Raw genomic sequence first — 15,017 nt, forward strand, 5'->3', positions numbered from 1 at the left:
TCATTCTAAGCAACATATGGCAATCTGCGGTCTTTCCTTGCACTTAGGTAGCACGGAAAGCCGTAAAACTCTTGAACAAAAGCTCATCTTTCAAACCAGCAGTCTAAATCCCACAGGTATTAACGAACGCTTTTCATTCCACTAATTTATTCGTGTTTTTCTCGTTGCCATGTTCCCACCAATAACATAGCTCCATTTACTGCCTTTAAAAGCACACACAACCCACAATTTCTCTATTCGCTCCGACCAGAGTTAATGGGGAGACGATTTCGAAGTTATTTTAGACATTTTAGAAGGTGATGAAACAGTCAATCAGCAGTTTGTAGCAACAGTTAACAATGTAAGTTACAATTGTGCTAATTCACGTGTCTAATTTCTTTCTACCGACCCAAAACGTTCGCTCGGTTATATATTTGTGGCATGGCAAGTTACTCGAGTCACCCGAAAAAAAGCTAAGAATATGTTTTGCACTGAATGTCTCGTTTAATATGAGAAGTACTTGCTGGAAACAGCTCTGAGTTCAGAGTATCACATCGAATTTTAGCTGGTTGTAGCAATATGTTGCACGAATCGTAATTTTTCTTTGTTTGTTGTAGGTCCAGCAACATGAAATTATCTGCGAAGACTGTGGGAAAAAGTATAATTCAAAGGAGGTTATGAACGACACAGAAGTTTGAAACACAGCAGTCTTCACGAAGGATCTATTCAGCCTTTGAGTGTCAGCATACTTGCTGAAGTTGTGGCTTCCGCAATCAGGAAAGTAAATGAAACTGAATTGTTACAAAAAGCTTGAGGGATGAACCGGAGTTCATATTAAATCTGGATGAACTAAGCAAGTATTCTTTTCAACAGCCAGAGGAAAGAAGTTTCGAATTCACTAGTATAAAATCAATGTATGATGGGTTTTTAAAGAATTGAGACTTAGTGAAGTTTTTCAGAAATATTATGCAACAGTCCCTGTGAAGTCTACACAGTTCTTCACTGGACTGTCAAGGAATGCTGCCACATTATTGTCAACTAAAGTTGCCAACTGCCTCATTGCATACTGTAAGAGAGGCAAGAACTCTGGTGACAATTATCCCATCTGAGAGGGAAAGGGCTGGCTTGCAATACCTAGGAGGTTATGTGCTGCACAATTTGTATAAGAAACATGCAAGCACCGGTACTGTGGAGAGCCAGCAGGCTATGGCAATAATAAAGGCTGGCAAACTTGACTGTATCAATGATTCAAAGCATGCAAAATCTGATTTCAAGTTTGAACCATGGTGGGCTATGGTCAATTACTGAGCCAGCTCAGAAGATTTTTGTAGTAGCAGAACACTACTTCCGCCAGCCAGCTCCAAAAGTGGTTTCACTAGGAATTGAAATTGTTACAATAACTCTCAAAGCTACTAGTGATAGTGATGTTCTTTCTAACTATGGATTGATCATAACTGATCAAGGATGTATTGTATGGCATTATTACTTTGTATGTACAGATATGCTCATTCTCCTTCACAAAGGATGCAAGTGAAAAAAACAAGATCAAAATGAAGCAAACAAAGGGGAAGTCTCTTCGCAAGGAAATTAGTCAGAGTTGCTAATAAAATGAACAAGGGAAGCAAAGTTAAAGCTCTCCATTTATATTTAATTTACTTTTGTGAACAACAAATAGCAAAGTTGTTTACAACATTATTAAAAGAACCTAGTTTCTAATGTTTAGTTCCAAACAATGTGACAATGCCAAATTAAAACTTTCCCATGTGAATGTGGAACTTCTTGTAAATACAATCATAGCTTGTTTGAATGGAATTTGGAGGATTATGGAAAACTACTTATGAATTATTTAATTCTAAAAACATGTTATCCTGGTAATCACTGTTTGATTGTAAAAAAGTGGTCTGTTATATAATACTGGCATTTGTGGATGGCGTGCCAATGTTCTTCTCAATTTTACATTAAAAAAAAACACTCCCTATGCTTTCTGTCGTCTTACATTTGTAGGACTGCAAAAGGAAGGGTACAACCTAATTGGCATTGTGTAGTTCCAGAAAATTTCCATACTCCGCTTAAAGAAAGGGTTGAAAATTCTTGGGAATGGGGGATCTCAAAGGCAAAAAACTTCAAGGAAATGTATGAACCTTAATTGCAATTTCCAGAGTGTTGGGAGGGGGTCTTAAGAAAAATCCCTTCTGTGGGGGAGGTATGGATAATATTTACAGAAGTACATATGGCAAAAAAAAATTCAAACCGCCCAAACGAGGTTCTAATTTTAGTCACACAAACTTTACTTTTTTGTTGACCCTGACAAACCTGGAATTGCAATGAAATTTCTAACAAGCAATCTAAAATTCTTTTTCGCCTAAATACAGTAGCATAGCCAGGATATTTAAAAACTCTGTGGCAGTCATGCTAGTACACAGGATTTTTACAGTTTGACTTTTTTTTGGCATGGCAACTTGGCATTGGTAACCTGTTCCCAAGATTTCTTCCTATCTTTCCTTCCTTTGGTATTGCCACTCTGGCATCAAATGGATCACTCTATTCTAATAGTGTCACTATTGTAACCAAACTGATGAAGAACTGAAACCTGTAACAAAATGTTGATGATTAATATGGATGATTTAACAACATATGACTTGGAATAATTTGAGTAAGGAGATATTTGTCATAGATTATCATTTAGAAAAAAAATCCAGCTGCCTGTGCACTGATCCTGTCAGCCACATTTTATTATTTCTAAACCTGTCAACAAATAAAAAGCATCAATAATAATTGGAAATAGCTTTCTTTTAACATGTCGGACTGAAAATAAAGTGATACTTACATATTTCAATATCCTCGGGTTTGAAGTGTTTCTCGCAAGCGTGTACTTTGTCGTTTTTTATCTGCTCCCCGAAAGCCTGGTCGATTTTGCGTGTTTTTATTACTTCCCCGAGCCAGTTGTTGCGCCATTTTCGTCTTTCACGACAGGCAGCTTAAAATTCCTATTCCCTTCGATCGTCGGCACGATCCGCAGCCAAGGACGGAGCAGTTGACCCCTGGCATCACTTATGAATCCTCTTAAGATAATATTTCAGTTAGATTATTTCTAGATCATCCGTAAAAAAAGAATAAACTCGAAGCAAGCCTACACACTGGTCGCCATCTTCAGTTTTGTGCACCTTCGCGTCAAGTGACATGCCATAAACCAACACAAAGAGTTCCATCGTTTGAAGTCCGCCGGCTTTCATAACCATTTCCCTCTATTAACTCTGCTCCGACGAAGGGCTAACGCTCGAAACGTCAGCTTTATAATCGTAACGGTGGCCAATTTACCATTTCAACTTTGTTGATATATTTAAATTACAAGAATAAATACATCGTGGGCAGTTCGTACTTGGTCTGAATGGGCAGTGGAACGAAACGGAATGATCCCTGAAACGTAGGATTTCTACAAATAAAATCCCTCATTCACAATCCAATTCAATTCGTCAGCCCCGCTCTTACCTGCTACATTATCATGCCCTCCCCGGACTTTAAGTTTTTTAATATTCAACAGGGTTGTAAGTTAAATAAAGGTTGTCGAATAACAAAAGAAAAGGTGTGAATCATGAAATGAATGATCTTTAAAATAAATTCTAGATATACCATTGTGCCATGGCTTTTTCTCTTTCAACCTTAGAAGTCTAAAGCTTTCAGCCACATGACAAAGTTGCTTGCATCGGCCCACCATAATGAGTTATATGGATTTGAACGCGCGCTCTCCTCAAATTAAAATAAGGAATTTAAATTTTATTCGTGAAAACAATCATCATGCAATAACGATTCGCTTATGGATGACTGTGAGCAAATCACCTCAGGAATGGTAAGTGGGCTGCCTGGTGTCAGCCATCATAACGCACCATGACCGGTGGCGTCTCTATCTTCACCGTTTTATGCATTTTGAAACACAAAAAAATTGAGAGTTTTTAATCAACATCATTCCCTATACAATTCTTTCGGTGGTCATGGTATTGACCTGTTATTCTTCAATCTAGGCTCTCGTGTTATGTGGATGTCGTAAGGAGCACGGAGAGTACGTGTATCAATATGTGATACCCAATAAAGAACTTTTTTACATTACCTAGTCGAGTTCAGTAATGAGGATTAAACAAGGTAAATGTTTAACGAACTCAGCCAAAAACCGACAAATTTTTTGGTACCAAATCGTTAGAATTGAAATTCGAAAGAGGTTTTGACCTAAAAAAAAAAAACAAAAACAAAAAAATAAACTTGCCTAATAATGAGTAAATAAATTTTTGTTAGACAAGCTTTTAAGTCTTTAAACAGGAAGTCCGAGAAGCATGTCACTCTCAGGTTCGCAACAGACAGTTCATATTTCCGAGTGAAATTTATAATTAAGATGCATAGGCGAATTACAGTTTTCATAACTCAGAACATGTTTGAAAGCTTACTGTCACAATGGAAACTAGTAATAACACAGTGTAATCGTCAATATAGAGTCATCATTTATCACTGTTTTTTTCTCTTAGCTTTAAAGGGGCGGTTTTTTAAAACCTCGTACATTTTTCAGCCGTCCTCTGCATACAATGCAGAGTAACTGAAATGTAGCCATTCGCGAAATCCTAACTAAAAACATAAATTCGCTTTTTAATGGACGTCTTCATCTGCGTTGCCGTCCTGAGTGCTAAATGTCCCTATTGTATTTTCGACACCTACGGTTAAAGGACGTCACTTGTTTTTGTAGAACTTTCTTGCACAACAGGGATTTGCTAAAGCAAAGGCATAGAAAAAACCAGGAAAGATTTATTACTCGACGTTTCGGGGTCATCGTGACTCCATTATCAAGAGACTAGTTTAAAAACATGCAAATAAGGAAAGGTACAAGAATAGCATAAATTAGACTGAACGGCTTAAACAAACACCTTGGCGCGGATGGAATCCGTTTGCACGTTCAGTGTTGGCTTACGCATGCGAATATACAACATTTCATTAACAAGGCAATCAAATTTGCCGTTACATTTCGTGATGACGTTGAATTGCTCGATCAAGCGTTCAGGCATTTCACTATTGTGCTGGAGGTGGTAGTGTTTGTAGATAGAAGATGATTTCCTTGTGTGCCCTTCTACGCGCTCGTGTAAGTGACCACGAGTATAGCCCAAATACCCTGCATCACACAGGTTACATTTAAATTCATAAACGACACATTGTTGGTTAACAATAGGGGGCTTAATTTGCGTAAGCCAACACTGCGTAAGCCAACACTGAACGTGCAAACGGATTCCATCCGCGCCAAGGTGTTTGTTTAAGCCGTTCAGTCTAATTTATGCTATTCTTGTACCTTTCCTTATTTGCATGTTTTTAAACTAGTCTCTTGATAATGGAGTCACGATGACCCCGAAACGTCGACTAATAAATCTTTCCTGGTTTTTTCTTGCACAAAAACCTTTAATTGGAAAATTCTTTGTGCACACAACTTCTTTAAAAGAACACCTGAAACTTAAATTTACTAAAAGACAGGAACATTTCAAATCAACAAATAATAGTCAGCACAAAATAAATATCATAATTTAATGGACGTCTTCATCTGCGTTGCCGTCCTGAGTGCTAAATGTCCCTATTGTATTTTCGACACCTACGGTTAAAGGACGTCACTTGTTTTCGTAGAACTTTCTTGTACAAAAACCTTTAATTGGAAAATTCTTTGTGCACACAACTTCTTTTAAAGAACACCTGAAACTTAAATTTACTAAAAGACAGGAACATTTCAAATCAACAAATGATAGTCAGCACAAAATAAATATTTTTTTCACCTCAAGGTTCTAATTCAAGAAAGGTAACGCATTCTCCTCAGTTATTTTAAGACCTTGAGTGTTGGTCCGGCCGGGGCTCGGCTATCTAAATTATCTTGAAAGTTATTTCGATGCAGCGGTCCGTACAGTGGTAGTGTAATTCCCTGACTGATTGGGATAAAATTAATTGTTTCAAGGTATGACAAATCGAGACAGGAAAACAGAAATGTGTAATTCTGAACTATAAATGGGTATTCAGATAAAGATTCGAGAAAGTACAAAATGGGCGAGGTTATTTGACCTTCGAAAATTTCATCAAAGTGAGTGCAGATACAAAATTGAAACGTTGTGTGATTTTTGAAAAGAATTATTCGACCATCAGTGATCTACTGAAGGAGTAGTAAGGAGATATTTGTCATAGATTATCATTTAGAAAAAAAATCCAGCTGCCTGTGCACTGATCCTGTCAGCCACATTTTATTATTTCTAAACCTGTCAACAAATAAAAAGTATCAATAATAATTGGAAATAGCTTTCTTTTAACATGTCGGACTGAAAATAAAGCGATACTTACATATTTCAATATCCTCGGGTTTGAAGTGTTTCTCGCAAGCGTGTACTTTGTCGTTTTTTATCTGCTCCCCGAAAGCCTGGTCGATTTTGCGTGCTTTTATTACTTCTCCGAGCCAGTTGTTGCGCCATTTTCGTCTTTCACGACAGGCAGCTTAAAATTCCTATTCCCTTCGATCGTCGGCACGATCCGCAGCCAAGGACGGAGCAGTTGACCCCTGGCATCACTTATGAATCCTCTTAAGATAATATTTCAGTTAGATTATTTCTAGATCATCCGTAAAAAAAGAATAAACTCGAAGCAAGCCTACACACTGGTCGCCATCTTCAGTTTTGTGCACCTTCGCGTCAAGTGACATGCCATAAACCAACACAAAGAGTTCCATCGTTTGAAGTCCGCCGGCTTTCATAACCATTTCCCTCTATTAACTCTGCTCCGACGAAGGGCTAACGCTCGAAACGTCAGCTTTATAATCGTAACGGTGGCCAATTTACCATTTCAACTTTGTTGATATATTTAAATTACAAGAATAAATACATCGTGGGCAGTTCGTACTTGGTCTGAATGGGCAGTGGAACGAAACGGAATGATCCCTGAAACGTAGGATTTCTACAAATAAAATCCCTCATTCACAATCCAATTCAATTCGTCAGCCCCGCTCTTACCTGCTACATTATCATGCCCTCCCCGGACTTTAAGTTTTTTAATATTCAACAGGGTTGTAAGTTAAATAAAGGTTGTCGAATAACAAAAGAAAAGGTGTGAATCATGAAATGAATGATCTTTAAAATAAATTCTAGATATACCATTGTGCCATGGCTTTTTCTCTTTCAACCTTAGAAGTCTAAAGCTTTCAGCCACATGACAAAGTTGCTTGCATCGGCCCGCCATAATGAGTTATATGGATTTGAACGCGCGCTCTCCTCAAATTAAAATAAGGAATTTAAATTTTATTCGTGAAAACAATCATCATGCAATAACGATTCGCTTATGGATGACTGTGAGCAAATCACCTCAGGAATGGTAAGTGGGCTGCCTGGTGTCAGCCATCATAACGCACCATGACCGGTGGCGTCTCTATCTTCACCGTTTTATGCATTTTGAAACACAAAAAAATTGAGAGTTTTTAATCAACATCATTCCCTATACAATTCTTTCGGTGGTCATGGTATTGACCTGTTATTCTTCAATCTAGGCTCTCTTGTTATGTGGATGTCGTAAGGAGCACGGAGAGTACGTGTATCAATATGTGATACCCAATAAAGAACTTTTTTACATTACCTAGTCGAGTTCAGTAATGAGGATTAAACAAGGTAAATGTTTAACGAACTCAGCCAAGAACCGACAAATTTTTTGGTACCAAATCGTTAGAATTGAAATTCGAAAGAGGTTTTGACCTAAAAAAAAAAAACAAAAACAAAAAAATAAACTTGCCTAATAATGAGTAAATAAATTTTTGTTAGACAAGCTTTTAAGTCTTTAAACAGGAAGTCCGCGAAGCATGTCACTCTCAGGTTCGCAACAGACAGTTCATATTTCCGAGTGAAATTTATAATTAAGATGCATAGGCGAATTACAGTTTTCATAACTCAGAACATGTTTGAAAGCTTACTGTCACAATGGAAACTAGTAATAACACAGTGTAATCGTCAATATAGAGTCATCATTTATCACTGTTTTTTTCTCTTAGCTTTAAAGGGGCGGTTTTTTAAAACCTCGTACATTTTTCAGCCGTCCTCTGCATACAATGCAGAGTAACTGAAATGTAGCCATTCGCGAAATCCTAACTAAAAACATAAATTCGCTTTTTAATGGACGTCTTCATCTGCGTTGCCGTCCTGAGTGCTAAATGTCCCTATTGTATTTTCGACACCTACGGTTAAAGGACGTCACTTGTTTTTGTAGAACTTTCTTGCACAAAAACCTTTAATTGGAAAATTCTTTGTGCACACAACTTCTTTAAAAGAACACCTGAAACTTAAATTTACTAAAAGACAGGAACATTTCAAATCAACAAATAATAGTCAGCACAAAATAAATATCATAATTTAATGGACGTCTTCATCTGCGTTGCCGTCCTGAGTGCTAAATGTCCCTATTGTATTTTCGACACCTACGGTTAAAGGACGTCACTTGTTTTCGTAGAACTTTCTTGTACAAAAACCTTTAATTGGAAAATTCTTTGTGCACACAACTTCTTTTAAAGAACACCTGAAACTTAAATTTACTAAAAGACAGGAACATTTCAAATCAACAAATGATAGTCAGCACAAAATAAATATTTTTTTCACCTCAAGGTTCTAATTCAAGAAAGGTAACGCATTCTCCTCAGTTATTTTAAGACCTTGAGTGTTGGTCCGGCCGGGGCTCGGCTATCTAAATTATCTTGAAAGTTATTTCGATGCAGCGGTCCGTACAGTGGTAGTGTAATTCCCTGACTGATTGGGATAAAATTAATTGTTTCAAGGTATGACAAATCGAGACAGGAAAACAGAAATGTATAATTCTGAACTATAAATGGGTATTCAGATAAAGATTCGAGAAAGTACAAAATGGGCGAGGTTATTTGACCTTCGAAAATTTCATCCTTATAAAAGTGAGTGCAGATACAAAATTGAAACGTTGTGTGATTTTGAAAAGAATTATTCGACCATCAGTGATCTACTTGATTTTAAGGCCGATTAAGTTCAGTTACATGAAACTAGGAATTGCAGCGAAATTACTGATATCTGTGTACGTGCACAGAATACGTATTTCTAAACAGGAACTTGCTGAAATTTAAATTACACTTTGAATGATGAACTCTAATTCGTTTTTAATGCACTTCCTGTAACCCTGGGCTTTAAATATTCGTGAAATAAGCTTCTTTGGGACATTCTCTGACACAGCACTACTTAATGTTTTATTCCTCCGTGGAAAGGCTCGCACAATATGGTATGCAGATATTTTGTGTATTCTGAAGAAGGAACTAAAGGAACACAAATTATGTTCTTGTTCTGGTTCTCAGTCTCTTTGCCAACAGCGATGGTATTAGGACTTGGTCGGATGAATACAAATGATTTGCATGCCGTAAACTTTGCGGCAGAGATAAGAGGACGTAAGCTTATTGGGGGAGTTATCGAGGAGACAAAAGTGGATTCAGAGAATGCGTGCCAGTGGCAATGTGTGGGCGAAAGCCGTTGTCTATCTTACAACTTTGGACCGGCGGAAGATGGGAAGATATTCAAATGTCAGCTAAGCGACTCTGATCGATTTGCTGCAGTGGAAAATTTTACTCGAGATGACGAGTTTTCCTACAGGGGAATACAGGTATTATGAAACTGGGTTAAAATGAAGGAAATGACAACTGAGAAAGGAAAAAGACAAGCATTTATTTCTCATAAAAAATCTTTTCTGATTTGATATACACCTCACAAATTTTCCAAATTGTACCACTCACTTTCCTTGAACTCATCAGCCAAAATATTAATAAAGCTTAAGATTAAAAATCATTCCTTCTGTAAGAAAAGCCAAACAGTGCAATTTTTAGAGCTGTCTGAGTTATTAATATTTAATAACTTGCGATGTTCATTGAAACTCGCAAGAAAGATCATTTCGCAACCACAGCAAGGAACACGAATTTACATTTTCTAAAGCAAATTCCAAACACTCATTGGGAACAGCAAACGAAAGGAAAAGTGAGCAAAGAAAGTTAGGGAAAAGGAAAAGTCTTCCTTCAGTTAGTTTGGACCGGGCTTTCTCTTAGATTCTATTAAAGGCGACTGTTCTCGTTTACCGTTAGATGAAGATTCTTATTTCTCAGTGTTTTGCGAAATGTAACAGAAATTTGCTACTGTTATGCGAAGCAAGACACGATGGAAACGAACTATGAAAAACAAGAGCCCAGACAATAGCGCTGGCGAAAACACTCTTCAAAAGACCTTTGGGATTATGACATTGATTTTGATGTTGGCATCAATCTTACTCGAGAACGTGTTTGCGTTTTTTACCCGGCTTCAACCTTTTGGAACGTCTCATCCCGTTTACAGTTTCAACGCCTCATTTAGGCTATGTTCATTGAAACTCGCAAGAAAGATCATTTCGCGACCACAGCAGGGAACATGAATACTACATTAATAAAAGCAGAGTCCAAAAATTCATAGGGAACAGGAAACAAAAGGAAAAGTCGGAAAAAAAAGTTAGATAAAAGGAAAAGTCCGCCTTCAGTTAGTGTGGACAGGGCTTTCTCTTATATTCTACCAAAGGCGACTGCTCTCGTTTACCATTAGATGAAGATTCTTATTTCTCAATGTTTTGCGAAATGTGACAAATATTCCCTTCTGTTGTGCGGTGCAAGACGCCGCAGCGATGCAAATTAACTATGAAAATTAAGATCCCAGACAATAACCGGAAAAAACGCTCTTCAAAAGGCTTTTGGTATTGATATTGATTTTGATGTTGACATCAATCTTGCTCGAGAACGTTTTTGCGCTTTTACCCGGCTTCAACCTTTTGGAACGTCTCATCGACGAAATAAATGTCGATTCCTTTCATCTCTTTTTTAAATCAGTTGAAGAAAGTTTGAGAAGTACTCGAAAAATCTGTTCATGTCCTTTAAAAGCCTCTAATTCGAACTATTATAATTCATATTAAGGGAATAAAAATAGCTCATCCAAGATTTTTTTCTTCACAGAGTTCTTGTGAGGAGGACAGTTTTCAATGCGGCAAAAAAGGAATCTGCATTCCCAACTATAAAGATGGCAGCGTACGATGCAAATGTGATGACGGCTATACGGGAAAACCCTGCGGTAAGTTAAAGTGTTAGATATTTCATTGACAGTAATCACTGCCTAATCATCTTTTAAGAACAATTTCAAAATTCTCTTCGTTTTCTTCCCAACAGATGCGAGGAGCTGCTCTCTATTGTTCCAAGATGGTCTCAATTCGAGTGGGGTGTTTACCGTCAATCCAGATGGCGGTAAAGCAATACAAGTGTTGTGCGACATGAAAACGGACGGTGGAGGTTGGACCGTTTTGCAGAAACGCTTGGACGGCTCTGTTGACTTTTATCTTGGATGGGAATCCTACAAAAAAGGCTTTGGAAATCTAAATAGCGAGTTCTGGCTTGGAAACGACAACATTCACCGTTTCACTGTCACGGATGATGTCATGTTGAGAGTTGACCTGGAAGACTTTGATGGCAACGTCACCTACGCTGAGTACACGACTTTTAAGGTGGCAGACGAGGCTGATAAGTACCGGCTTTTGATTGGAGGATACAGTGGCACAGCTGGTGACTCTATGATATACCAAAGGTAAGAAAGGCATTCGTGTGGACTGACTGAGCGCCACATACAGACTATTTTTGAAAAGATTAATTTTGGTGAAATTAGAATGAAACAAGCAATGACCTTGATAACGATGAGCTTATTCGTGCGCTTGGTTAGCGCAAGAAATTATTAAAGGCTGTTAAAGACACTGCACGGAATGACTCCCGAAATTCTAAGATCTCCATTTGTACTGCGAAATGACATTACTTCCTACCAAAATCAAATCGGCACTTACACAGCCCCACACAAATCTTTTAAAAATAATTTTCTACTACCTAGGAGCTGAAGCGTGAACCGGCTAAGTTCTGCGGGAACTGGACAAGTTCTGCGTTCTGTAGCTTCCTTAAATGAATTGCAACGAAGACTACATCAGGATAGCTTTCTAGCGAGACAGTACATCCTTAGGATATGATAGGTTTTCTACTATTTTATAAGTGAGATTACAAAGATAATTTACCTCTAAATATACTGAACGAATTTCATATCGCAAACAAATAAAGTTAACGATCAATCCTTGTCCATCTATTTGTCTCAGTAGATGTCTATCTCTACTGTCTCTGCAAATGTTTCCACGTAATCCTAAAAGCAGACTAAGTTGCAGAGCCTTTAAGTCGGAAAACATTCTCCACACATTTGAGTTTGATAGAGACAGGCTTACATGAAATTTTATTTCATTTCAGCAATATGCAGTTTTCTACCAAAGATCAAGACAATGATCTCGGTCAACACGTGTCCAACTGCGCCCAACAATACAAGGGAGCCTGGTGGTACAAAGACTGCCATCACTCAAATCTGAATGGATTATACCTTACTGGTCCCCATGCTTCTTTTGCTGATGGAGTCAACTGGAACACTTTCAGGGGTCTTTACTACTCACTGAAACGCACCGAGATAAAATTGAAAACCAAGATATAAGGCGATGTCTATCGAAGAGTACCCGATCAAGAAACTAAGCTATCTTAGCAAGTAAATAATTATGCACGAAGACACCTTTAAATTAAACTTTTTCGATAGCTTCAATACAATTCATTGTAAGTGTTGTTATTACATCGCTCGCAGCGCCCGTGGGCAAGATGGAGCAAATCCTGTGTTCTGATTGGCTACCCCAGCGGGCAAGATGAACCCATCTTGCCCGCTCGGGATTGCCCACATTGATCCCACGCATGAATAAAATTGAATTAACCGAGACTGTTCGCTCGAGACAGCTGAATATTAGCCTGGTTTTTTTTTTTTCGCATTTTGTGGACCTTGACTTCGTCTCGGTTCACAAAAATGCGAAAAAATAGCTCGGCCAATATCCAGTCATCTTGACCTCACGCTTGAATAATAACGCATATGTATTGACTTTCAGTGGGCTGGACTAGTGCGCAAAGCTCATTGGTTGCTCACCGGATTTATTGCTCGCGTAAAAACCTTCAAGTGTAACTTCGATTAACTTTTCAAACTTGCAACCATTTGCATTGCAGTCTCCTTCGCAGCCATTGTTTGGTCACATGACAGGCGCTCTCTTCCCCATTAACATAGGGGATTTACATTGACTTGTATGCGAGAGTATTGCAAAGCATTAAACGAGTAAGAAAAAATTCATGTGACAATTCTCTTGGTTTGTCCGAGATCCAGTTGCCACAGATTCCTGGTATATGTATATGGAAATAAGTTTTCTCAGTTTGTTTCCCAACATTGTTTGTTCAAGCAATCACTTCACAGTTCATCAAACAACAAAGTTCAAATTTATCCTCCTGAATTTAATCATCATCGTCACAACAGTACAAAAGCAAAAAGGTCCCGTCACAGTTCCTCTCAGTTTTTCCCTAATTATTTTCTGAACGTATCAGAAAATACTGAACTGTTCTGGCTTTGACTTAGTAATTACGCAATTGCTCTTTAAGAGTATTGCCTATAGGAATCGCTCCTTTGAACGATTATAGTACACTTTATTTAATAAAATTGTCAGGGTTGTATGAATTATATCGTAAAAGTATATATACATTGTAGAAATATGTTTTTATTAGTCTAGCTTGTCTAGACTAAACGTTTTTACTGACATCTTGGAATCTTTTGACCTTAAACAACGTGTCTGTGCTGGGACTCATCGCAATGGCCATACTCTTGACCTACTTATAAATAAGTCTGATGATAACATGCTCAATAATATCAAAGTCTATGATCCTAACATCTCTGATCATTTGGCGGTAATGTGTGATGTCTCCATAAGAAAGCCCCAGTTTAGGAAGGAAGTTATCTTCTATCGGAAGCTTCGGTCTCTTGACATGGAGTCGTTTCTTAGTGATGTTGCTGACTGCCCTCTCGTCATCGACCCATCCAGCGATCTTGATCATCTAGTTCAACAGTATGACACCTTATTAAGATCAATAATTGACAAGCATGCTCCTGTCAAGCGCCGAGTTGTTACTATTAGGCCTGCTGCTCCGTGGTACACTAATGAGGTATCTGTAGAGAAGCGTAAGCGACGACGCCTTGAAAGAAAATGGCGAAGAACCAGGCTGCAGGCTGATCAACAAGAATATAATCGTCAGTGCTGCGTTGTGAATAATTTGATCAAGTCGTTGAAATCCTCTTACTACACTACCATCATTACTGAAAACTCAAGTGATCAACGGGTTTTGTTTAATACAGTATCAAAACTACTACAAAAGCAATCAACTGCACGGTATCCATCATCTTGTAGCGATGCACTAGCTAATTCTTTCGCTGATTATTTCATTGACAAGATTGATCGTATCCATGCCACACTAATAGAGAAGAATTCTGCGCAAGGTAATGATGCTAATGAAGTTACTCTTGGTAACTACGTGGAATGTAACTCTGTGTTTTCAGACTTTATTAATGTCAGTTACGAAGACATCAAGGGACTTGCATTGAGATCTATTAATAAATCCTGTGTACTTGATCCTCTGCCTGCAGTGGTAATGAAGGAATGTTTCAATTTACTAACTCCTGCGTTGACTAACATAGTGAATACATCTTTATCTACTGGAGTTATGCCTGATGTCTTGAAGATTGCAGCTATGACACCGACTTTAAAGAAACATAATGCTGATTTCACTAAATATGAAAGTTTTCGACCTATTTCTAATTTGAAGTTTGTGTCTAAGCTTGCGGAAAAAGCGGTATGTGTCCAGCTTACAGACTATATTACATCTAATGGTCTTTCGGAAACGTTTCAATCCGCATACAAGTCATTTCACTCCACTGAAACGGCTCTACTGAGGGTTCAAAATGACATTCTTTGTGCTTTAGATCGTAATGAGTCGGTCATACTGGTACTTTTGGATCTGTCGGCGGCGTTTGATTCGGTGGACCATACTCTTCTAGTGACAAGGCTGTCTACTTGTTTTGGTTTTCAAGGAACTGCGCTTAAGT

The 15,017-nt window shown here is 38.1% G+C and overlaps 2 protein-coding genes and 1 pseudogene across 5 annotated transcripts in view; all 3 read left to right on the top strand.

Moving 5' to 3' along the window:
- The first annotated feature begins 256 nt into the window (after window positions 1-256).
- On the top strand, window positions 257-1,845 carry LOC148743148 (uncharacterized; annotated as a pseudogene). Its single transcript, XR_015996991.1, has 2 exons — window positions 257-340; window positions 597-1,845. The product of XR_015996991.1 is annotated as an uncharacterized LOC148743148 (transcript).
- A 6,823-nt stretch (window positions 1,846-8,668) lies between these two features.
- On the top strand, window positions 8,669-13,598 carry LOC148743149 (microfibril-associated glycoprotein 4-like). 3 transcript variants are annotated; one of them, XM_088762864.1, is made up of 5 exons: window positions 8,669-8,791; window positions 9,332-9,633; window positions 10,997-11,111; window positions 11,207-11,618; window positions 12,314-13,598. In XM_088762864.1, the coding sequence occupies exons 2-5, from the start codon at window positions 9,349-9,351 to the stop codon at window positions 12,546-12,548; spliced, it is 1,047 nt and encodes a 348-aa protein (XP_088618990.1). In that variant the 5' UTR covers window positions 8,669-8,791; window positions 9,332-9,348; the 3' UTR covers window positions 12,549-13,598. The 3 variants fall into 3 exon arrangements, with proteins under 3 accessions (XP_088618990.1, XP_088618984.1, XP_088618989.1); XM_088762858.1 differs by lacking the exon at window positions 8,669-8,791 and adding an exon at window positions 8,802-8,920; XM_088762863.1 differs by lacking the exon at window positions 8,669-8,791 and having other exon boundaries at window positions 8,946-9,633.
- Window positions 10,537-15,017, top strand: part of LOC148743150 (ficolin-1-like) — a 28,839-nt gene continuing 24,358 nt past the window's right edge. The window contains exon 1 of the mRNA XM_088762874.1: window positions 10,537-10,891. The gene's annotated coding sequence lies outside the window, so the exon portion shown is untranslated. The remainder of the gene's footprint in view (window positions 10,892-15,017) is intronic.

Source organism: Stylophora pistillata, chromosome 1 (assembly GCF_964205215.1).
Source record: "Stylophora pistillata chromosome 1, jaStyPist1.2, whole genome shotgun sequence".
In the NCBI taxonomy this organism is placed as follows: domain Eukaryota; kingdom Metazoa; phylum Cnidaria; class Anthozoa; order Scleractinia; family Pocilloporidae; genus Stylophora; species Stylophora pistillata.